This window comes from Calidris pugnax, unplaced genomic scaffold (genome assembly GCF_001431845.1).
Source record: "Calidris pugnax isolate Ruff unplaced genomic scaffold, ASM143184v1 scaffold18, whole genome shotgun sequence".
NCBI lineage: Eukaryota > Metazoa > Chordata > Aves > Charadriiformes > Scolopacidae > Calidris > Calidris pugnax.
In genome coordinates this window covers 2,991,834-3,017,654 of record NW_015090812.1, presented here as the reverse complement: position 1 = coordinate 3,017,654, position 25,821 = coordinate 2,991,834, and the positions used below count along the sequence as shown (strand labels likewise).

The 25,821-nt window shown below is 46.2% G+C and overlaps 1 protein-coding gene across 1 annotated transcript in view; it reads right to left on the bottom strand.

The window, feature by feature from the left end:
* PLPP3 (phospholipid phosphatase 3) overlaps positions 1–25,821 on the bottom strand; it is a 78,469-nt gene that overhangs the window by 47,095 nt on the left and 5,553 nt on the right. The window contains exon 2 of the mRNA XM_014938929.1: positions 9,151–9,228. Within this exon, the coding sequence (XP_014794415.1) occupies positions 9,151–9,228 (78 nt within the window). The remainder of the gene's footprint in view (positions 1–9,150; positions 9,229–25,821) is intronic.

Below are 25,821 nucleotides of genomic sequence, written 5' to 3'. Positions count from 1 at the left end.
AAAAAAAAAAATAGCAAAACAAAACCCAAAACCACCAGCAAAAGTTGATATGGGGGGTGGGGGGGGGAAAGGGGGAGCGAGGAAGAAGTTTTGCGGGTTGTCCCAAGGCGGTGGAAAAGTCCTGGAGGAAAAGCCCGGGGAGGAGAGATTCAAAAAATAAAAAAATTTAAAAAAAATCAATAAAAATAATATATATATGTATATGAAGATCTCAGTACGCGGGGGGAAAAGGTGCGGAGCGAGGAGCCGGGCGATGCTGAGTCCCGGGGGCAGGTGGGCTCCGCGCTCTGCTCCGCGCTCTGCTCCGCGCTGCGCTGGGGGCTCCCGCCGCGCCCGCCCCGGCCGCTCTGGGAGCCACCGGCTTGTTTCTGCACTTTTATTTCGCGAGGTCCTTTCCACCCCTTAGGAAAAAAAAAGGAAAAAAAAGAAAAAAAAAAAAGAAAAAAAAAAGAAGTTGGGGAGGGGGGGTGGTGGGTTGGAAATCAGTCACTTCGCCTCGGATGGGATATCCAAGTAAGCACAGCCCCTTTCCTGCATCTGACATTTTACATAGATAATTAACTCCACATTTTTTTCCTGAGGGAAGTTAAAAAAAAAAAAAAAAAAAAAGAGTCAGGAACTAAAAGGTTTTTTTCTCAGGCCAGAAGGAGGGAGCCTCTAGCGTTCAGAGGAGTGCAATGGGAGAGGGAGGGAGGGGAGGAAGGAAAACAACCGGCCGATCCAAGGCTGGAGGACTCCTGAAAGGTGGTAACGGTGTGAAGGGGAGCAAATTAGTAACAAATAACTTTAAACGGTTTTTTCTCCCGGTTTTTCTTCCTGCCCTCCAGCTCTGCTCCGTGTGCTGGGACAGACTCTTTTCCAGGGGTTGTGTGTGTGTGGTACCCACAGAGCCTGGTGCCTGGTAGACACCCCAACGGGGCCAGACCCTGCCCTGCCTGCTCTGGTGGATTTGGGTTTGGGATGGGTTTGGCCATGCCACCCACCAGGTACCACCACCAAACCATGGCACCTTCCCCCTCCTTGCACCAGCAACACCACCTTTATAAAACGAGCATTATAACAAGAGCGTTCGGAGCTGGGTGAGGGTTTATTAAGTTGGCTAATCGCCCCTTCAGTCTAATTAAAAATCACCAAGGAATTAAGCAAAAAGTTTCCGAGGAGCCTGGGATGGCAATGCCAGCAGCTCCAAGCAGGGTGGCCGGGGGCACGGGTGGTGGGAAGAGCGTGTGTTACCCCAGGAAACTCAGGACAGCATCTAACCACTTTTCTTTTTTTTTTTTTTTGGTCTTGTATCTGACCTCAGCCTTCCTCCTGTGTGCTGGCAAACCACTGCCAGGCCAAATCCTGCACCGAGGAACATCTCCTGCCCCCTCCCTGGTGTTTCCCTGCCTGCAGAAGGCAGGGGGGGGACAGGCAGGACCACCCCAACAAGGACACGTTTCCCTGCAGACTGCAACGGGAGCGCTGGGGATTGTGCCTCAGCAAGGGCAGGTTTTCTAGGAATCTGTTCAGACACATACCTGGGCATATTGGGGAGGAAGAAAGCAAAGTGGCTGTTTTCATATTTTACTGTTATATGTGTGGTGGAAAAAAGAAAGTGGAGAACACACCTTGGACTTCTCTCCAGTTCTGTCACTACACCTCAGTGGCATGTACCCAGGTGCCATCTCCCACCTTACTTTTGAGGAGACAGCCCTCTTTTGCCTGGCATCTGAGCACAAACCCATCATTTTTGGCCCAAAATGGTGCCCCATGCTGACGGTCACCCCCCAAGGTGACCAAGCTGCCTCTGGAGGACACATCTCAAGGTCTCTCTCTCTCTCTTTCCCCTGACCCTGGCAGAGGTGTGGGTGCCTAATTTAGGCACCTCGGATGCCTGAAGCGAGCGGAAAGAATCCTCACGTGGGAATTCCCCTCCAGCTGAGGGGGCCAGCCCCGCCGCCAGCTGCGGGCACCATGCCCAGCCCCAGCTCACCCCTCTGCTGTGGGATGGAGCATCCAACCTTCATCCACCCTTCCCCACACCCCTCAGAGCCTGACCCTCACGAGAGGAGCCCAGGGCTTTCGGCAGCCGGCTTCAGCCTCCCCGCATCCCCAAATCTGCTGATTGAAAATGATCCCCTTTCAAATTCCCTGGGTTAAATTCAATTTTGAGCTTGAAGCGGGGAAAAAAAAAAAAAAAAAAAAAAAAAAAAGAAAAAAGAAACCTGTCATTGTAACAGCAAACAAACAACAAAAAAGAAGCCTTTCTTCTACTTAAAGGGAAATTGAAATTGTAGTTTTATATTTGCATTTACAAGACCCCTCAGGCTACCAGTGTTTTCATTTTCATAACAAAAAGATTGTACTGTTAATTGATGCAAGCCATGGGGGCACAAATAAGTCTGAATCTTGGACAATTTCTTAAGGGAGCAGCCACTACAATCGCTCAGTTCACACTTGACAATGGGTAAGTCAGCAGCACCAAAAAGCAGCTTCTGTGCCTTTGTTAATAATATGCAAGAGATTCGTTGGTAATAATTAATTGTTTATTCATAAATGCAATTATTGAATCCACCATGCAACAGCTATCCATTTAGGGCTCAGCTTTTCCTTTCAGTCAGACTCTGAATTCCCACTTATGGACTGAGGTTTTGCAGGGGATTTTGCCCCACGTTTTGGGAGACTGACTGATCTCACTACATTTTCACCACCTTCCCATCTCAGCTGGACCAGGCCCCTGGTGAACACGGGATGCAACACTGATATCATCTATGGGAAGATAAAATATTTGCACTAACACTTGTGCTTGCCCGGATTTAAACGTTAACTGGGGTATTTCAGAACCCAACAATATTAAAACAGGAATTGTGTTTTATTCATTCCATCTTGTCATTTTAAGAGAATAAGCTCTTTAAGACTGTTCCTGGAATGGGAAAAGGGGCAGGAACTGGATGCTCCCCTTTGTACCTGCAGGACATGGCTAGATGAAAACCTGCTTATTACATGGCAATCAATTGAGAGAAGCTCTTCCCCATTCAGCGTGACCAGTCATCGTGATCCAGGCCAAAGTGGATTGCTTCTGTCAAAAAAAAAGTAAAATAGTGCCTGTTTTTACTTTTTCTCTATTGTCCATACAAGAGTGTGCCCAAGGAGGACAGTAAGGGACAGTAAAGTTTTTCAGGAGCTCATGTTTCCACCTGGTACGTAGGGTGGGCTTGGGGAGAGAGAGAAGGGAAGGGACACAGCTCTGGTTTCTGTTCCAAGGCTCATGGAAGTACTTTATTCCACACGTTTAGTGTAAAATAACTATTTGATGGAGTGGGGAGTGGGTCTGTAGCCTGCCCTTACACTCCCGCTTATCCCATCCCACTCCTCTTGGCCCGGCACAACTTTAATTAGTCCCTACGACGTGTTTCATTAGTCCAGCGTTACCACTGGGGCGCAGCGACAGCCCGGCAAGGGGCATGTCCTTCATCGACGTGGAACTCCTGCTCCTCAGGGCTGCTCCTCAGCCATGTGGGATGTGGCCCTGGCACTCCAGGCTGCTTCACTTCCAAGAGTGGAGAACCTCTCCTGCTCTTCCTGATGAGCTTCAAACACAACAACGGACATTGCAGAGAAGTCTGAGGCCTCACAACCACATGGTTGCACACTCGTGTTGGTGCACAGCCCAGCCCCAAACCACTGCTGCCCCCTCAGACCTCCAGTGGATTTTTAGATAGGAACAACTTTGCTTTTCCATCACGGGGAGGATTTGGCAGCAGCTCTTCTGGCGAGGGGACGGCGCAGCAGGGAAGGATCAGGCCCTGCCTATTGTGTTTCTTAGAGCCATTAACCACCATGTCTATAGCAATCCTAAAATAAGAAAGTGAGCTGTGTCCAGGCTGCTGATTGTTATCCGTACGTTATCTGAGATTGTTCCCCACCGAGCAGGGAAACCAGAGCAAAGTTACGTGCTGTGCATCAGGTGGCCTAAACCGGAGTCACAAGGCCAAAATGCCAGTAAACTGCTGGGAAGTCCAAAGCTGAACCACCACTACCCTCTTCCAACCTATTTTTAGCACCACCAGCTGCTGGTGTAGAAAACACCACAAGAGGGGCTGGGAGCTATGGGAGGGAGCTGGGGGCATTGCCAAGCCCACCCCAAGGCAGGAGGAGGTGAAGGGCAGGAGAGCTGCCATGTCCCCTGCCTGCTTTCACGTTCTGGCCACCTTCGCCGGTGCCAGGTTGTCCAACCTGTGCAATCACTGCTGCCCCGTTAAGAAATATTTGCTAAGGCTGGACTTAGACCTGTCATTGCAGAGAGAGGCAAATAAAAGTGACATCCAAAGGGGACCCAATTCTGCCCTCTGCGAGCTTTCTGGCCTCATAAATCTTAAGGTAATTAAAAAACAATTAGCTGATAAATGTCATCCTGATACAGCGTTTGCTGCTGTTCAGGAAATGGGGTATCCAGAGTGATGCAGGCCAAGAGGGTCATCCCTCAAGCACATGCCTTGGTGACCCATGGGGTAAGGAAGCTCTGTGGTCACAGACCCATTCCTAGCATCCCAAATCACTCAAGAGTCAGATACATTTGATTTGCCAACAACCTTCAAGTCCAGTCGGTTTTGAAACCAGCTTCTGTACTACTGCCAAGTTTCACAATCCTGGTGTTTCTCCTTAATTTGATTTAGTTCCCCAAAATCTTGCTGGCTCCTGACATGATTAGGGGATTCCACTTCGCATTATTACAAAGAGGAAAAAAAAAATATGATAAATTTCAAATGAAACGATTACAACAAAAAGCTTGAAAGCGTGACCTCAAAATCTCATCTGAAAGGTCAAAACGCACAAGTTGTAGAAAAGGACACCTTTTGATTTAATCTGAAAATTTTCTGAAGGCCAAATCCCACGATTTGAAGGAACCTGATTTATGATTTGGGGGCATTGGGGACCGATAATATCTTGTGTGTAATCCTAGTTGTGCCTCTGTCTTCAGTCTGCCGTCCCTGTCCTCAAAAAAGAGAATAACAGCACCATCTACTGCCCTTCTTTAGCATTTGCTTGGAAAAAACAACAACCTTCACTCCATCAAAGCAGCTCCAACCATGGCCATGGTCTCCCACTGCCTGGTGGTACAGCCCAGTATTGATGGACAAACCGGAGCAAACTTGGACTGTGAAAATTAAAAGCAGTGCCTCAACTACAAAAAGATGCATGTTAATTATTAGAAATTAATAATACACCTTCTCCCCAACTGGTGACATTCAAAAGGATTCCAACAGACCAGGATTTTCATATAGTCGCCTCAAATCCTTTCATGTGTTTATTAGCAGAGCCTTAAAGGGCTGTCTGTATAATTCACAATTTCTACCGGGCAGGCATTTTCACCGTCACCAACAGTTAATGAAAGAGGTGGTACACGGCCGCTCGTTTCAAACCTGGTAAAATCTGGGTCTGTGCTCCGCGCTGGCGAGCTCCCAGAAGTTTGTTTGAAAGTCAAGAATGTGCCATGGTTTAATTACGCTTCTAGGTCAGGATCTAAATGAAAGCCCCGTTATAAACAGCAGTCTCAGAGGAAAGGTCCACACTCGAGTTTTTAGCCCCGAATTGATTACCGGTTAACTCGGGGTAGTTAACACATTTGTAATGTCTGGTCTGGACACTTCCCAGATGTTTGTTGCAGGATACAAACGTTTGTGGTTTATAATGTAAACAAGTACACCTACATTTTTTCAGCCTGAATTGATTTCACAAACAACCTCAATAACCTGGTTGAAAGTGCTCAGCATCCAAATGAAAAGTGAAAGAACAAAAAATATATATTTTTTTTAATATATTTTTTCCACATCTAAACCAAACCATTTCATATTTTTTTCCACATCTAGACCAAACCATTTCACCCGATAGTTTTTGGCATCACCTTCAAAGTGTGAAGCCCCCGATGATGAGTGAGGATGGGGTGGGTGCATGGCTGGCCACCGGCACCCTGGGGCAGCAGGAAGAAGGATGCTGAGCTGAGGAGGAGCCTTGAAGGTGGTGTGCATGGACTTTCCTCTTCTGAATACGAGCCAGGATGCTGCTCTGGTGGGTTGGTACTGGAAGGCTCTGGGCCACAAAGATGATCAGAGGGATGGAGCACCTCTCCTATGAAGACAGGCTGAGGGAGCTGGGATTGTTCAGCCTGGAGAAGAGAAGGCCCCGGGGAGACCTTATAGTGGCCTTTCAATACCTGAAGGGGGCCTATAGAAGAGCTGGGGAGGGACTCTTTGCCAGGAAGGGTAATGATAGGACAAGGGGAAACGGTTTTAAATTGGAAGAAAAAAGATTCAGATTACATCTCAGGAAGAAATTTTTTACTATGAGGGTGGTGAGACCCTGGAACAGGTTGCCCAGGAAGTTGTGGCTGCCCCATCCCTGGAGGGGTTCGAGGCCAGGCTGGATGGGGCTTGGAGCAACCTGGTCTGGTGGGAGGTGTCCCTGCCCAGGGCAGGGGGGTTGTAACTCGATGATCTTTGAGGTCCCTTCCAACCCAACCCATTCTGTGATTCTATGACCATAAGTGGGGGAGCAGGGAGAGGCTTTTGAAAGGCAACTTAAGCAAGATGTATATGGAGCAACGGTGGGGCTTGTCAAGAGATGAAGCAACACAAGAAAAGAGTGAAGCACGTGGCCTCGCATGTGGGGGTCCCTCTGTCAATCCTGTCTTGCACAACTATGTGACATGGAAATGGAGATGCACCAGGGAAGAGCTCCAACATCCCTCCCGCTGCTGCCTCACGTGAGATGTGAGGGTCGGGCCAGGTATTTGTATACAATGCACAAGTCCCCGGGCTTATCTGCTCTCAGGTCTCTATCTCGATAATTCATTGTGGGCGATCCTGAAGTATTTAAACATGTTTGCAAGGGCCGAGCCGGACCCTCCCCAAATATTTGCTTCAGCGCACAAATTGGGTTTGCCACCATCCCTCCTCCCAGGGGGCACAGAGGGGCTGCACAGCCCAGCTCTGCCATGGAGGACCTTTCCTCCACCTGCACTGAAGCTGAGAAGGAACCCCTCGTTATAAAAACAGGGAGAAAAGGGGTTTTTCAGGGGTAACGCTGCAGTGCTGGCCTGAGCAGGGTGACAAAATTGAGGTGGTGAGGAGGGAAGGAGGGGGACTGCAGGACCACAGGACCTCAACCTCCCCATGGGCTGCAAGTTCTGCACCAAGCCTTCAAGGGGCACAGCACACCCAGAGAAATCTCACCAACAGCCTTCAAAAGCCTGCTCTTTGCTCCCATTTATCTTATCTAGCACTCCACCGAAGTACGAATTTACATAATACACATCTAATATATTAATGTTCCTATTCATCGAGAGGATCCCGACGCTGCTTTCTTTGAAAGCCTTGCCAAAAACGATCCAGCTCCTTACAACAGAGGATGGTTTTATAGCTCTGAAAAGGATTTTCTCCCTTTTTTGTCTTCTGACTACTTTCGGGGAGGCTGTTTGATAGTGTGGTAAGAGCCAGGCCCAAAAAACTCAGGAGTGGTGGGATCTACGGTTTGGGTGAGTAGCACATTACAAAACTGCAGCACTGAAATTACTGACTCGGTAGGAACCATTTGGTTCACACCCTCTGTCTAGCTACAATATTTTCCCAAATTATCTTGCAATATAGCCTTCTAATAGCCAGGAGGGGTCAAGCCAGGCCCGTTCCCATTTGTCACACACAAATTTCCAGTTAAATGCCTTTTGTTTTTCCCTTTAAGCGCAGAACCCTCCCTTCCCACTTCACTTTTCTGTGCCAGTTTAATTTTGCTTGGGACATTGGATTTCAAAAGGCTGAAGAATTGCCTATAAAGATGAAAAGCCACTAAAAGAAATGATGTTCAAGTTATGATACTGACCTTAATACAGCTCAAAGGGCTTTACAAATGCATACGAGCCGCCTTGCAGTCCACAACATCAAACCACTAGAAGAATGCTATTTTTTCTGTAAAGTCATGGAGATTCACTGCAACATATATCTCGCCTATCTTTTGCTTTATTTTGAAAGGGCTAAAAAAAAGTTTGCTTTTATATGAATGTTTGGGCATAAATTCTTCTAGCCAAAGGCCGATGAAGAAAAACAAGAAGTAAATTACCCATTTTATTTTAAATAGTGATAATGATGGGATTTTGGAACAAAACATTGGGTTAGTGGTTGATTTTTCCACCTTCATATCATGCTTTTATAGAAGACATGCTGTAGCTAAACACAAACCACTGGGCTCAATACAGGATAGGATGAAGTTAGGTGGTCTGACCTATCCAGACATTCAGACTATGGCATTAATGGTCTCTTCTGATCTTCAAAATCTGCAAATTTGCTCTGAACCAGGGATTATGAAATAGCAATCCCTTTAAAATTGCCAGTAAATGTCAGGAAATACACTTTAAACACACAAAGACACAGGTTCACTGACAGTTGTTGCACAACAGATCACAAATAGCTCATGTGCTCCGTCACGGGCTCCTTTATCTCTTTTATCCAGTACTGCCAACCCCAAACAGCAAATATCAAAATCCTTCTGTTTCAAAACCCCGAGATTGTTTTGAAATACCGAGATTCAAGAATGAAAGAAAAAGACCCCGCAAAGTGATGTATTTTGAGCTCTTGTTTGAGCTGTCCTCAGCCACCCCCCTCTCCCCAACCACACATTCACAGCCCACCCCCCTCAGCTCTTAGCGAAGCCACCACCAGCTGCTTGGAAAGCCAAGCAAAATTCCACCCGTGAGGTGGGTTTTGGGGTAACAAAAGCCGATGCCAAAAACACAAATTGCACAACTCAATGTTTCCATTCAGTTTTGTTTTCACCTTCTTTCCCAAGATGGTGGTTCTGCAACCACATGGGCACGAGCACCAGATAATCAGCCCAAAAAATACCAGTAGATCACGATGTGCATTGAGGAACCCAGTCCTGACTTTACTCTTTCCTACCAGACTTTGATGAAAAGATGCCAATAATGGTCCTCAAAGAGAAAACATACTGATTTTCTATTTCTTGACCCATTCTTGGTCACGTTTTCCATAGTGAGAGAGCACCTTGCTGCTGTTGCTCTCTGTATTACACACCCTACCTGAAGGTGAGAGGTAGAACAGACAGAAGGAGGAAAAAAAAAAAAAAAGAAGTGCAAATGAGCTCAGTACTTAAACTCACCTGAAAAATAATTCCATAAAAGGGGAATCCTGCTTCCTAAAATAGCTTGGCACCAGGCTGTAACAGGAGACCCTCTTGCTGATGCCAGCCAAGGAGAGAGAGCACAACACAACAGCCTGCCCTTACAAGAACTCAGCCTGGACAACGCAGAGGTCTTTCTGTTGTGGCTGCCTGCTCAATACCATTGATTTCTTAAAAAGAAAAAAAAAAGCAATAAACAGCACCTTGCTTCAAAAGTTTTACAGTCCATTGAAATTAAAGCTGGCCAGTCCAAAAGGCTATTATTGCTGTGCCTTCTTGTGCAGATATGATCTCAAGAAAAACACACATCTAGGCCTAATAATAATAAATAATAAAACTATTCATACAGCCCGCTGCTTACACGATGGCAATTTCCCCATAATTGCAGGTAAAGGAAACAGGCACACAAACAGCAGTCTGTAGTAACTCTGGGCTACCCAGGGCTTGGTTTGAAGCTATTTCTTGTAGGTACATATACTTTTGGGAAGAAAACTATTTCGGACTCCAATCGAAGCTCGATAAAGCTCTCCTGCATCCTTGCCTGGAGCTGTATTCACAACAGAGAAATACAAGAGAGAAAAGAAAAAAAAAAAAAAAGAAAAGAAAAAAGAAAGAAAGAAAAAAAGCGTGACCATAAGGGTATTTTAGAAAAAGAAAAAAAAAAATAAAGAAAAGAAAAAAGAAAGAAAGAAAGCATGACCGTAAGGGTGTTTCAGAGGGAAAATGGTTTTATGGGTGGTGATGAGACCCAGCCCATCTCGGTGCCGGACCTCCAGGCAGTGAAGCAACCCTTGAAGCCCAACAGCTCCTTCCCCGCCTGTCACGCGAATCGCGGAGACGAATTTACGGCCAGGAGTGAATGCCTGTGATTGAGCAAGCAGGGAAATCAAGGGCCTGCCCCCATCCTTTCTCCCTGGCAGGGCTGCGGGGGCGGCGAGGCGGGGTGCTGCAGATACTTGCTCTCTGATAAGGTCATGGCAGCTCCTGCCTGGCTGCTGCCTGCGCAGGCAGGGCAGTGGGGCTCTACAGGCAGCCTTTGCGGTGCTGGAGGGGATGCTCCAGCCCCAAGACCCCTTTGCTCATCTAGAGAAAGAGCCAAAAAGCTCAGGAGAGTCACGGGTGCTGGAGGGGATGCTCCAGCCCCAAGACCCCTTTGCTCATCTAGAGGAAGATTGAAAAGGCTCAGGAGAGTCACCTCCAGCACGCACTGGGACCTGGAACTCAGTATCCTCCTAACCAGGGACAGGGCATATGTAAATGATGCCAGTAATTGCACAGCACTTATTAAGTTGTTAAACTCAAGGTCACCTGCAGCATGCAAACAAGGCAGGGAGGGAGTGTCGTGTCCCTCCCATGGCTTCTGCAGCCCCAGGCAGCCACCCACAGCTACTTACTCATTTTGGCATCCCGTCTGGCTCCTCACACCTTTGCCTGCACCTCCGTGCTGTACACATCAGCCCCTCTGAGCCCCAGCTTGGCTCCTGGCCCCACGTACCAAACCATGGGGCCAAGCACAGCTGCCTCTCCCGAGGAGATTGTTCATGGTCCCAGTTTATTTGGGAGGTGACACAAGCACCAGCCCCAAGACCCCTTTGCTCATCTAGAGGAAGATTGAAAAGGCTCAGGAGAGTCACCTCCAGCACGCACTGGGACCTGGAACTCAGTATCCTCCTAACCAGGGACAGGGCATATGTAAATGATGCCAGTAATTGCACAGCACTTATTAAGTTGTTAAACTCAAGGTCACCTGCAGCATGCAAACAAGGCAGGGAGGGAGTGTCGTGTCCCTCCCATGGCTTCTGCAGCCCCAGGCAGCCACCCACAGCTACTTACTCATTTTGGCATCCCGTCTGGCTCCTCACACCTTTGCCTGCACCTCCGTGCTGTACACATCAGCCCCTCTGAGCCCCAGCTTGGCTCCTGGCCCCACGTACCAAACCATGGGGCCAAGCACAGCTGCCTCTCCCGAGGAGATTGTTCATGGTCCCAGTTTATTTGGGAGGTGACACAAGCAAATCTTTTGATAGCCACGCTGGGGGGGGGGTCTATTCCTGCCTGGAGCTGACGTTGAACGCTCCATCCCAGGAGGGCACAGACATGGGAGAGGGAGAGATGCTGAACACTCCCCCTCCTCATTCCATGCCAGCAGAAAGACACCTTCAAGATAAAGAGGAGGAAAAATCACCACAGCAAGAGCCATCTTTCTTTCAAAGTCCATTAATGGCCTAGGGACAACGTGGCTTATTTAGAAAGCAAGGTGGATGAAGCAAAGGTAATTCCCTCATTAGGAAACGTTTTCCAGCTTAGAGCAGATGCATTTCCAGTAACCCACAGCTGTCCCCAGGCTGCACACCTTAGGGGACACCGAGGAACAGCACATGAACAGACAGCAATGTATGCAGTGTGCTGAGCATCCGAGCATCCACAAAGCTGGAAACATTCAGGAGAAGAAAGGATATGGGTGAACGCAGCCACACAGGTTTCAATGCACTTTGTGTACAACACCTTTGCTCTTCGTCCCCTTGCGTTATTTTCCTGCCCCTGTGGCCCAGCACTCAGCTGAGACAGTGGAGCAGACCTTGGGGCGAGCTGTACCCCAACGGGATGGCACCAGGAGCTGGAAAAAGTCCACTTACTTGGCCCTTTGGTTTTTTCCCCCCATCCAGATGGGATCTTCATTTTTGGGATCCAGCTGCAATTATCATTTCAGAGCTCAGGACTGGATTTGAGAAGCCAAATTCCCCCCTTGGATGCCATCTAGTGCTCAGTGCCGAAAGCAGAGGAGCCTCACAGGGGCCAGGAGCTGCTGGGGAGGAAGATCTCTTCCTCTCCTCTTCTAGGGGCTGCAGCCACCCTTCTGGCTTTAGGCTGCTTGCTCACACCAGACTATTTCCCAAGACCTCGCTGAAAATCACCAGTGATTTGGGTTGGAAGAAGCTTTATCAACCATCTCCTTCTCTACCACTTTTTTTGTGTGCCTCTGTAATATTGTATAATTTCAGGAATAAGCTACAGCAGTGCAGACTCAGGAGGTGGGACTCCTTCAGCAGACAGCATCTGCTGGGACCATCTAAAAAAAAAAAATCTTTTTCCAGTCAGTGGAAAGAAAACATTTCCTTGAAGTGCCAGGCTATTAGATTTACAAGAGAGGGCTGCCATAGAGTGGGAAGTGCCTATGTCTCTTCATTTGACTGTGAAGTGAACCGAAGTGGCTCCTAAGGATGTAGCCACCTCTTCAGTGGGCAGCATGGATCCCATCCGGGGCTGTCCTCCTGCTTTTGAGGGAAAGCTTGGGTAGATTTTCACAAACTAATGTGGTTAATTCAAACACAAGATTTTTCTTCATGGATTACATGAGGTGCAGGGTGGATAGAAAGAAAACAGGTAGAAAATAGCCCTGCACTTGAGAAATACAGAAATCTGACTTGCAACCAGAATATAAGGAATGCAGAAGGAAAAAACACCTTAAATTTTCATATCCATTTCAACTTCTTTCAACCAACCTCTTTGCATTCTTCTCACCAGAAGCTAGTTTTACTTGTTTCTACTATTTTTATTCTTTTTTTGCTGTATGTGCTCATGCACACAGAACTGAGTGCATTAGCACAACCTGCAACCACAGGTGCTTGAACTGGCCCATCACACATGTCCCTGCTGCACAGCTGGACACCCAGTGCACACTTTCTCTCCTCTCACATCCCTTGCAGATGATTTTGGTCTCCAGGTGAACCACCAGAATGAAAGGTTGGGGCTTGTCCCAGCACCAGGGTACAGGGACGAGGATCCTCAGTCAAGTCCCGAGATTCATGCATCCTAAGGAAGATGGCAATGTATTTTACCCAAATTCCAGCAGTACCCTTTTTTTTTTTTTTTTCACTTCCCAGTGCTGCTGGTCATGATTTTCCTGCGTGATCTGTGGGGAACAGCTATGCCAGCAGCCCATAAAGTCTTTCCACCAACCAGCCTCAGTCCCCAAAAGTACCATGAGACTCACTGAGACTGGAAAACTCCTTCCCAGAGACCAGGGACAGACACTCCATGTGCCCTGGGTGCATCTCAACCCCGCGGCTCCCAAGAGCGAGCTCAGGTCTGTCTCACCAAGCCCAGGTCTCACCTCTGCACCACAATGTAGACGTATCCTCAGGGCACGTCTACTCACCAGGCTCAGGCTGCTCCGCTCCTGCTGGGAGCTGGCAGGGTGCAAGTCAGGTCTGGTTGGGAAGCTGCAGGGCGGCGTTACAACGTGGAACGAGCCGAATTTGCCTAGGCACCATGCCACGCCGGAGCAGCTCTACAGCACGCATCCTCCTTGGGGCAAAAGCGGTGGAGTCTGGGTAGACCTGCTCCTCCAAAGCCTCCTGCTCCAGCTTCCCCATGGCCACCGCTCTCCAAGAGCCTTGCTGCACTCCCATCCACAGCTAATCCTGATTTCCTCTGCCTTCACTGCCATCTCCCCTTCACAAAGGTGGCATGTCCTTCCCTTGCTGCAACAAGAGCACCAGGAGCATTGCATCTCAGGACCCTTGGGGTGGTAACTCCTGCTGGAGTTGTGCTCCCATTTCAGAGGCACTGGGACTGAGCCTGCTCTGGGAGAAGCTAAAATGATTCACTTGCAGGCTTGAATGCTGTTTTATTAATTCCCCTTTTTCATCTGCCATTTCAAATGGTGCAGTTTTGAGATCAAAGCCTGTAAGCCTGGCCTTCACGCATACGGGAGCCTCTGCCTCGAGGAGAGACCTGGGACTCCAACTCAGCCAACACCAACCAATTCACAGAGAAAGACAAACTGGGCTAAATGTTGCTCTCACTCATCCCATCCAAAGTTAATTGGCTTTAATGTGGGAAGAACATACCTACTCAACTGATCTTAGTCAGATCAAGCCCATCCCTGCTGTGTATTTAAGAAAACCCACTGGATGGAGCTGCGTGTGAAATGACTGCAATTACTCCTGGCCCAAGGCGAGAAAGAATAGCTGGAGAGTGTGCTGCATGGACAAACAGCCAACAGGACTCAAGACAGGGGGCTGCCACATCCTTCTACCCGGAGGAAGGCTTTTATGTTCAGCTTCCCAAGCTCAGAGTTTGATCAAAGATGCTATTTACACTCTACCTGGTTTCTCCAACATACTACAAGTAGTCCCATGTGTACCTTTTCCTCCTCTGTTTTGATACTGCTATTTTGCAGGACAGAAAGAAGTTAGACGGGACCCAAAAAGCATGGCTATCATAGAACAGTTTGGGTTGTAAGGGACCCTTAAAGGTCATCTGTCCAACCTTCCTCCAAGGAGCAGGGACATCTTCAACTAGATCAGGTTGCTCAGAGCCCCGTCCAACCTGGCCTTGAATATTCATTTCCAGGGATGGGGTATCAACCACCTCTCTGGGCAACCTGTGCCAGTGTTTCACCACCCTCATTGTAAAAAATTTCTTTATATCTAGTCTCAATCTACCCTTTTTTAGTTTAAAACCATTACCCCTTGTCTTATCACTACAGGCCCTACTGAAAATTCTTGCCCCATCTGCCTTACAAGCCTTTGTAAGCCTCCACCCAAGAGGGTGAACAGAGCTCCCACCCAGCTGGAGATACTGGTAGATGTTGCCCAACATCATTCAATACATCAGGAATGGGAGAGCCTGCACTTGGGACAACTGCCAACGTTTAACACAAGGTGAACCTGTACAGAAGGCCAGCAGGACTTCGTTTTGCTTTAGACCTCTCATAGTAAAGCTTGGATTCAATTGCTTAGGTGTTGTTTTATGATAAAATGAAGCAAAATCTGCCAGAAAGATACATGATAGCTTGCTGTCCTTTGTACTCTGAGCAGGGGGTCTGTACAGCCCTGCTGGGCAGGAAAATAACAGGGCAAGGACAGAGCCAGTCTCACCAGTTGTATCTGAATGTAAACATGGTGTCTACAGGGCACAAAAGAAATCCCCAGCCTGAGGGCACAGGAGAAGAGCTTAAGGTTGATCTAGCTGGACTGACTCTCCAGACTTTGTTCCCTCTGAGGGGCACAGGAGAAGAGCTTAAGGTTGATCTACCTGGACTTATTCTCCAGACTTTGGTCCCTTTTTGAACATGGTCCCAAGGCAGCCTGCAGACCCCTAAGCAATGCCCTCTCTCCCTTGGGTGCTGGCTGAGGCCACACTGGAGCAAGCACTGAGTAACCCCCATGCCAACAGCCTCAGTTGTTTGTTGACTTCCAACCCCTCCTCCCCCCGCAACAAATACTTTGCTGGTGCAGCTACACAGCAATGCTATGGGCTGTCCCCTCCCAGAGCTGCAGTCCAGCTTCCCCTCCTGGTCCTTTCTGCATCACCCTGCCTGGTGGCACTGCTCTTTTAGAAGACCACTCAGGTCACGCACGTTGTAAGAACCAGGCTGGATCTGTCCCTGATGCGTGACAGCTCATGAATCACTGTGAATCAGGAGCAAACCAGCTTGCCTTGAATTTGGATTGAGCTGAATCTTTTCCTCATAGACCTACTCCATCATTCCCCACATACAAAAAAAAAACCAAACAAAGACTCACTCTTTAAGTTCTCTCACGTCAACCAGCCTGCAGAAGTGCATCACCAAATGGGGTCTCTTTTCCTATTAGAAGCTGTAAGTGTATTTGTTGTGCACCATGCCATTTGATGTACACGTTGCTGATAAAACACAGGCTCTGGTTTAACAAATCAATACAACAGCCTCGTTCAAAGCCCCTCTGAGCAAAGAGCTTCTTGATGTTGAATGTTTCCTTATCTAATCTTCCATACTTCAGCATTCCTTCATTTGAAACACTGCTAATTAAAAACGCAGAAGGGGATGATCACAAGGGGAGATTAAAGAACTTGAGCAAAATATTTGAAATAATAATAGCATTACATTACAGGGAACAATGTCTCCTTATTAACTAACTGCTGTGCAATATTGCCAAGGGATCCCGAGCAACGGCTCAAAACCCTTCTGCGTTAGGTGCTATGCAAAGACAAGAGCTCCTAGAAAAATCACACAAACTCCCTCCAGGATGCAAAAGGCAGCCTAGCAGATGTTTGCATCTCCAATTTCTGAGACAGATCCTTAAGTTTTTCTTAGTTCTTACTAAATTGCAAAGGTCCATAAAATGCTGCCTGAACCAAAACTTTAGGAGCTCTCTTCTTCAAGCTACTCTGCATTTTTATAAAGAGAAATTTGCATCAGATGATACATCAGTTAAAAATAACTGGGAAATATCAAGCAATCATAAGTACATGTCCCACAGGTTTGCATATCTTGAATACTGAAATGCCTTCCAATCATGCATCAAGTGATGAGTCTCCCTTTTGCCACTGGAAATAACGTATGCAGTGCCTTCTGGTTTGGTAGGGGTTTTATTTTGGAAAGCTGTCCTAATAGATACTGCTCAGTGCTTATGGTAAAGAAGGCAGGCCAAAGCCCTCTGCTTTGCAGCTAGTTCTTGCAGGATTTTTCTCAGGAGTCCCATAACAAAGCTGTAGCAAACCTACAGTCACCAGTCTCACCCTTCATAAAAATAGGAAAGCTGGCATTGGACTCTAAATGACAAATAAGGCAGCAAGGACTCAGGACTTTCAGCTGTGAGCACCACAAAACCCCCATTCTTTCATCACCAGGGCTCAAGAAGCACCAGGACTGCCTTAAGAGTAAAAATTACCTCTACTTTACAGGATATCCAAGTGCATCCTGTATCGTGACCCTGTGTAAAGGGCTGGTTATTACTCACCAGAGAGGTGGAATTCAAAGCCAACCTGGATATCACAGCTGCTCTGCAAGACAAAAGAAATGGGTAAATTTGTATGCAGTTCAGCATAAAGATCTGTCCATCCAGAGTCATTTCACTGCACAGCTAAGCAGGAGATGGATCTGATTTCCATTCCTTCCTTTTAGCAAAACCAGCTCACTGGAACCACTGGAGGGGAATCTGTACAATAGCCCCAACGTGCCTTAAACTGGGGGGAAAACAAGACCTAAGAAGGGAAAGGGAGGTGAGAGGGGCAAGGGGATCACAAGACCTAAGAAGGGAAAGGGAGGTGAGAAGGGCAAGGGGATCAGAAAAGAAGAGAGCCAGGTTAAAAAAAAAAAAAAAAAGAAAAGAAAGAAAGAGTCAGACCAGGCAATCTATTAAAAAAACCCTGAAAATAAAGACTTACAGAAAGTACCATCAAGTGAAGGAACAGAAAAAAAAAAAAAAAAAATAAAAAAAGAAAGAGTCAGACCGGGCACTCTATTAAAAAACCCTGAGAATAAAGACTTACAGAAAGTACCGTAAATTGAAGGAACAGGGAGCATGAGCTGGAGGTCAGAAAACCAAGATGCAATAAACAGTGAGGAATTAAAGAATTTAAAAAAAAAAGCCCTTAATATTAGGATGCATTAATTCGTTGAGCTAATCCCTCTACTCCATTTGCCCTGACAGAGTTTGGGTCTAATTTGAGACACAGGCAGGGTAAGGGAAAGGCACATCAGGAGACATTAAAAGCATCAGAAGCAGCATTTTTTCCTCTGTAACCTCTCATCTTTTATAGCTCCACCTCATCAAGAGTACATGATCATACATGGTATAACCTTCAGGAGGTGAGTCTGTAGGTTGTCCTACATGACATGCTGCCAATCACTGAATAAATCATTGCGCTCACGATTTTTCTCATGCTTGTATTTCATATGAGACTCTCTCAGCAAAAGCTGCCGTTCGATCTCGAAGAAGGTTAAATGGTTTTCCAGCTGATCCTTGGCCACAGTTTCTTTCTACTCAGCTCAAAATAAGGGCCAAATCCAAGCTTGGCTCTGCTCCATCACCTCTCAGTATTACTCGATAAGTTCCTTTTGTCTGGAAAAACCTTCAGATTTATCTTCCACTAATTTGAGACACAGGCAGGGTAAGGGAAAGGCACATCAGGAGACATTAAAAGCATCAGAAGCAGCATTTTTTCCTCTGTAACCTCTCATCTTTTATAGCTCCACCTCATCAAGAGTACATGATCATACATGGTATAACCTTCAGGAGGTGAGTCTGTAGGTTGTCCTACATGACATGCTGCCAATCACTGAATAAATCATTGCTCTCATGATTTTTCTCATGCTTGTATTTCATGTGAGACTCTCTCAGCAAAAGCTGCCGTTCGATCTCGAAGAAGGTTAAATGGTTTTCCAGCTGATCCTTGGCCACAGTTTCTTTCTACTCAGCTCAAAATAAGGGCCAAATCCAAGCTTGGCTCTGCTCCATCACCTCTCAGTATTACTCATTAAGTTGGTTAAAACTGGAAAAACCTTCAGATTTATCTTCCACTTGCCCCCCCACCCCCGTACAGAGATAACGGCCAAATCACAAGCGCCTTTGCTGAACATGTGCGACTCAGATGGTGGTGAAACGTAGCAGGGCTTCATTTCCACACACCAACTTACAAGACCCAAAGTCATTTGTTGTTTCCTACTTGTCAGACCCCCCCAGCCCAGTCCCACTATGACAATAATGGACTTAATGAGAGGTCACTTCATTGCTGATTAAACTTTGCCATGACAATTGCTGGGTTGCACAGTGATAAATGCTGGTGTAGGGCTATCCAGGGAAGCTCATGAGATTCCACCTACACCCGCCTATTCCAGATTTTTCCTCCCAGCCCAGCAAACTTGGCAAAAACATTTTGATTTCTACTCAAGCGGGTTGTGAAAAACGAACGTTCTCATCTGAGAGCAGGTCTCCAAAGACTTCTGCAGAGGATGAGAACGCGGCTCCCACGGTCGGGCTAGCCCCAAGGCTCACATCTGAGAGGGCATCCTCAGACTGGAAGGGCTCCACAGCCTCAGCAGAGCAGAGTGCTTTAAATCAGTATGGCTGATTCACAGAAATGATAAAACCAGATTAGGAGATCTAATCTCTAGGCAGCAGGAAGAACTGATGGGAAGGCCAGCTGTGAAAATGGCTTTCATTTACACAAAGCACGAGAACAGGCCCAAAATGCTACTGTAGGAAGATGTCCTGTAGCACATGAAGCAGCCGGAAAACATTTGCAGGATTATTACAATATACCATTTCTCCAATTAATCAGTAAATTCCTGATGGAACATACACTGAAGTCCATGGGGAAAAAGCCAACTGCTTTCAGAATGCCCTGGATGGAGCTGAAAAATTATACCAGTGCACAAACTTGCAATAGGACACAAGTAAAATTATTTCCCTGCTTATAAAAGCAATTGTGTCAAGTGGACTGTAAAATTAAATTGATGCACTAACACGCAATACAGCCTTAGCAAAAATTATATCCCTAGCCATCTAGTAATACTGCTGCATCTAGTGGGCATGATTACTGTGTTATAGTGCTATTACTTAGGTACACAAAATTTACCCAAAAGATTGGTATTTCTGATGAAAGAGGTTTCGGGTTGTTTGGTTTTAACACTGAAGGTCAAATTTAGGTTTATATTTGCAATACTCTGCTGAGTTATTAAAGAAAGCATTGTATAGAGGTTAACTCAGAAACCTGGGAATCAGGGAAAACACCCTTTATTATACAAGATTTGTGGTTTATCTTCTGATCAGTAAAATATGAGTAATGTCCTTTTGGGGAGGCCTTAATTCATTAAGATTTTTTTTACATGGCAGCAAGACACACAGGTTGGAGTGGAATATGGGCTTACGAATGCTGCAAGTCAGAGTTTACACACAGGTTTTAAGGGCTTTGACACACAATCAGGTTGCCACATTTTGGTTGATGGACAGTTACTGCCCAGGTAAGATGTTTTACCCTTGGATGAAAGCAGGGCAACTCCAGGCACTTTGCTCCATCTATGCCAGGGTGAGCCTGGCCACATGAAGTTCCTGCAGAGCAACCAATGGCCAACAACTTCTTTGACACTGGCAGCTTGTATTAAAGCCTTTGGCAATTCTTTCTCATCAAAGCCTCTAGATAATTAAGTCCTCTCTCCAAATGAGTGCAACAGTTCATGCACGTTTCTCATTGCTGCCTTGTTAAGCTTGGTGACCTACATGAATGATGCTGCTGCAGCCTCAGACAAGCCAAACAGACACAAAAATCCCAGCCATATAATTACCCCTGAGCATGCCTTTTGTGCCAGCCTTGGCACAAGGGTTACAGACACTGAACTTTTCATTCTAGAAAAGTGATCCCACCAAAACCCATGTGCACAATATGGGGAATACTCCCTTTTACTTACCAGCCAGCAAAAATCTGAATTTCTGAGTGTAGACTGATGGCTCTTTGGCTAGTTTTCTGTCTCCAGGAGGCCCTGTTATTTATTTCTGATCTGGTTGGGATTCAGGCTAATGCAACGGAAGTGAAAAAATCTCTAAAGCTCTTGCAAATAAATTGAGCCATCCTGTTGCCATGTCATGCAAATTTATAAGGCGAGATTTTTCTCTCAGCTCCACCTCTCATTGCTGTTCACAGGTCTAGGAAGATATGAGAGATCATTCAACGAGTGTCTGCAACTTATATCCACTCCATCTTAATGGCACCACAACTCATATATAACTAGATTATTTTTTTTTTCTCCCCCTCTAGACACATTTTCTTGATTCACCTTCAAAAATCTGAGTGGGTGAGATTTTACATTTGTCCAGATTTTTTTCCCTCTCACCGCCAGCTGCCACGTCGCTCAAATACAGACACACAAAATGATGGAAGGTTCCCAATGTGCCCGTGGCCACGCAGGCACCGTGTGAACCCCTTCCTCCAGGAAAGCAACCTCTCTGCCACTGCTGACTGTGGAAATCCAAAAAAACCTCTATCTGCTCTCTCAAAAGGATGTTTGCAATTGGGGGAGGAAAAAAAAATAAAAAGAAAAAAGGTTGTTGGGGTTTGGGTTTTTTTAGTTTATTTTTTTGTTGTGGTTTTGTTTTTTTGTTTTATTTTAATTCTTATACACACTACATCTAGGTACATCAAGGCTGCTTGCTTTCCTTTTACAAACTCCTAATTTACCCAGTTTTGGTTCAGAGAGATAGGTGGGGTTTCTTAAAGGAAGAGGAACAGCCGGATTATAGACACAGCAGGGAAAAAAGATGCCCCATTGCAGCTACTGCTCAGGTGGTACCACCCTGTGCTCCCTGTTCAGGATAACCCTTCCGAGTGACCCTGAACAAGGCACGAGTCCCACTTAGCGCGGAAATATCCAAAAATCTCAACACAAATGTACAGGTAATACAGGGCTGATACAGAAAATCACTAATAGCAAACTGTCCAAATTCATCCCTCCTGGAAAAAAGCCCTCCTTTTCCTCTGTGATCCCTGAGCATCTCCCTGCCCCTCGCCTGCCTTCCCGACAAACCCCCGGGATGTCTCTCCCCCTGCTCACACTCCGCTGTGCAAACTGCAAACTCACAGCTCAACCATCTTCCCAACGTTACCATGGTTTCCCAGGTCTCTCACTAGAGCTCACTCCCGCGATGCAACCTAAAATGCTTTTCTTCAAATCCATAAAAGATTCCTATGCATGGATTGCAGTCCTGGTCTTTTCTTTTCCCCAGGAGTTGAAAATAAATTTTATTAAAAATACCTAATCCCAACTGCACTGGTTTCTCAAGAACACACCTTGATGGTTTCTAAAGGAAAGACAAGTCTATATAAAAAGACATCAGAGACAGGATCTTTAGCATCCTAATAACTAGGGAAGCATCAAATATAGGGACATAATCACATCGAGTTCCTGATGATCCTTTAGTGTGAGAGATGATGTAAAGTCATACATCTCCCAGAATTATTTTTTTTTCAATTTAATAATGTTTGAAAGAAGCCACTCAAGCCTCTCAAACTAAAATTTCTGATGCAAGAACTCCACACCGCAGACCAAAAATAGCAGAATTATGAGCGCTAAAAGTGTCTAGCAAGGCTTTTTATTTTAATTCATATTTGAGAAAGGTTTCTAGCAGCTGGAGAAAGTAAGGGCTGTATTCATAAAACCTTTGGCTATTTGCCACACAAATGCTGCTTTTATTGAGCTGGGGGGGTGGGGTAGGGGGGGAATGGGGAATGTGCCTATTTCGCATCAGGAATGCGTTTCTCCGATTCATAAATCCTCCCCCTCTCCCCCAGCTGACTAAAGAAAACCTTTCTCAGTTCACCACCGAGGTGAGAGAGGGTGAGAGCGATTCTCTGAGAGCACAGGCCCCAGAAAGAGGCATTTGAAAAAAACCACATTTATTAAAAACACACGCACAAATAGGACTATGTGTTACAGCCCAGCTGAGGGATGCCCAGACCCAGCACAGACAACAGCAGGGACAAATCTCTCAAAGATCCAGGCAACCCCATCACACTACCAGCCTACCACAAAGTGTGACGTCCTGCCATAAATACATACATTTTTCAAGACAGGTCTGAGAGTTTCCAGTTTAAAATGCCTACTCGGACACAGGCAGAGAGAAGGAATGAGTTAGGAGGATGGGGAACTGAAACATAGAAAGATTGAGGGCTAAATAAAAAAAGAATAATAATAAAAAATAAAAATCTAGATTCACTTCAAAATTGGTGATTGGAGATGATACACAGACATAACTGGAAGTGGGAACTAGAACTCCTGATTTTCCCCAAGCAAAGCTTCAGCCTGAGCTGCAGATACCACAAAGCACTGAAGATGCTCCTAAGATGCAGCTGCTGAGGCACAGGGGAATACAATACCTGTACCTTATGTTGCTCTGAGCTTAGTAACTTGGCAGCTCAATGCTGTTAAAAATGGAGCAGTTTGGGTTAATAAGAGAGGTCTAACTTTTGGCAGACTCCCAGGTTGGGAGCTTAAAAGTAAAAACAAAATAAAAGCCACTTAAACATTAGGGCTTGGCAGCAGCCAAGTGGAAGGTTTGGATGGGGATTTTTAGATTTCAGCTCAGCTCCATCTCTCCTACTTTGGGCATTTCAGCCCTTAACTGCATGCAGTGCTTGACAGCTTGCCCGGCATCTCACCGGGGCTGAACCCAAATCCCAGGGTCCTGTCTGGGACATGAACCAAGCGCTTGATGCCCAGGGACTGACCTCGCTGCATCCCTCCACCCCAGGCAGGAACATCTGCACTCCATGCTCCCATCCAAATAACAGATTCTGATGCTTCAACAAGCCTCATTTGAAGTATTTCTTCATTTCGTGCCATCTGTGTGTGGTTTAATTTTAGCCTTATTCTTGTCCTGGCCATTGTGGACGTGGAGAACACGTTGTTCCACCCTGTTTGCAGCAATGTGCTGATACAGAGCAGCAATATAGACGGGGCAAAGGAATAGCAGGCTGATTCTGCAAGGTCATGGATTTTTAAATAGCATTTCATATCAAGGTCAAAAAAAAAGGCTGGATCTACTGTACAGGCAGCAGACTAAATCCTAACCTCTTCCTCGGTCTGTCCCTGGAATAGATGCTCATGAGTCCAACCCAAAGGGTGAGGATAAACTTCAAACTCCTTCTCACCAGCAAGTACTTTCCCAGCTGAGCTAATCAGGCAAAGCCAAGGGAAGGTCTGCCGGCTCTTGCAGATTATGCCCTAAACGAAAACATACTTGGCAAACCACTGAAAAAAATGCTATAAGCAGCTCACACGGTCACTGCTTTTCCCTCCACGCTGCTAGAAGTTATCTTTCAGGATTTGCTGAAAACATACTTGGCAAACCACTGAAAAAATGCTATAAGCAGCTCACACAGTCACAGCTTTTCCCTCCACACTGCTAGAAGTTATCTTTCAGGATTTGATGCTGAGCTCCAGGCTACAAGGTGTCTATAGGAATTGGGTTGCCCATGACTCGGTAAGACTGCAATGGACACAAAATATACTCCTCACCTCTCCATCTATCTTGCCTCAAAATCCATACTGTGCTTCACATTTGTGGATAAAGCCCCAAAGATCGATTCCATGATTGTAGAAAAAGGACTAAAGTGCACATCTGCCTTAAAAGTGACCCTCAAACCCACCAAATAAACCATCAGCCTGACCACAGACCATATTAAAAAAAATCACAGGAATTAATTCTTATTAACTTCTAAAAGGATGAGATATCTAGTTACCCTTTTGTGCCCTTAAAAAGCCTTATCCAGAAGTCTCATTCTCATGTAGGAGGAGGAAACCACTCAGAAAACACATCCTTCTCTAACTGCTGGTTAGAGCGTGTATGCATACAGTGCCTATATATGCAATCAGTCTCTTTTCAGCAGCCGCCTCATTACGTGAATGTTTATCATGTTGCATGCTTAGAATGTTTTATTTTCAGTGTAAGAAATAATCACACTCCTTCCTCACTCCTCAGTGGAGGTTTTCAGCACACGTTCCCGCCAGAGCATCGTACGTTGCCATACAGTCCAGATTTTCACTCAATAGCAAAGAGAGAACATAATAGACTTTGGATCCATAGGTGCTACATTTTTGGAATAATACTTGCATATTGCATGTTGTTACAATCTTGTGATTAGCTCCTTGTAATATGATGTATCTGAACAACTAACCCTCCCAGAAAAGTTAATTTCCAACGCCATAGCACGACAGTTCAACATCTGCTCTTGGCCAGTACGTGGGGTTTGATAAATAACATCACTTACAGAATATAAATGGGAATTGCTTGGTTACAAATCTAATGTGCATAAGCCCCTGATGCATGTAGTTTCTCTAACGTTCAAAAAAAACCACCCCACATTATTTCATGTCACAGTTTACCCACTGCTGCATTATCTCATTAATGATCTCCCAAAACAGACTGGGAAAGCAAATCCTACTGAAAATCCACAGATTTAGGGCACTTGCAAGGGTTGGATGGCGTGCCCCAGAACGTGAGCCTCTCTATAAACAGATGCACAGCGTTCCTGGTCTTTTTTGGTCACATTAAACTGGAAAAACACAGCATCCTAGCGTCCTAACCTCTTCCCAAATGGGGCAAGTGCTTCAGGATGCCGAGCTGATGTCCTTTGACAAGTCAGACATGGCTCGAGATGTTCAGCTACAAGCCCTTCTGCAGGTTCCTGATGGTGACTGAAGCCAGCACTGCAACAAGCAGCACCCAGGATTGTCTGGGTGCCCTCTCAACCCTTCAGCATCCTGCTGTTTAGCCCCCACCCATTACCAAAAAAGCCCCTTGAATATTGAGTGAAGGGAGTTTGGTGCCCAAGAGGGGCATCAGCAACATGTGAGTGCATGGCATGAGCTGCAAGGGACCCCCTGTACTTCTGCTCAGGACTCCAGCACCCAAAAAAGGGGTGCAAAAACCCTCAATATTTTAGCATTCAGAGCTATTTTTTACTGTAAATCCAGCCCTGGTTTGGAGCCAAGTGTCCTAAGTGAAGGGCCAGGCACCCCACAGCAGCTTTCCCTGTGCCATCACACAATCCCTATCTGTGAGGAAGGTGGAGGTGCAGTCAGCTCAGATGGGGGGGATCCGATTCTCGCCTGGTACTGGGGTGCAACAAGAGGCACAAGCAGCCAAGCAGGCGAGAACAAGCCCTGGCAGGATTTCTTTAATAAGCCCAAACCCAGAAAAACAGCCTGCTCACATGCAGTGTCTGAATCAAACACAGAAACAACTGGCCACAAAGGAACCAAAGGCACACAAGGATGCTCTCCCATAAACAGAGGCATATATCCTGTTGCTCAAAGGAGGGTTTTCTCAATGAGTAGGGAAATAAAAAAAAAAAAAAAAAAAAAAAAAAAAAAAAAAGCCCGGGGAC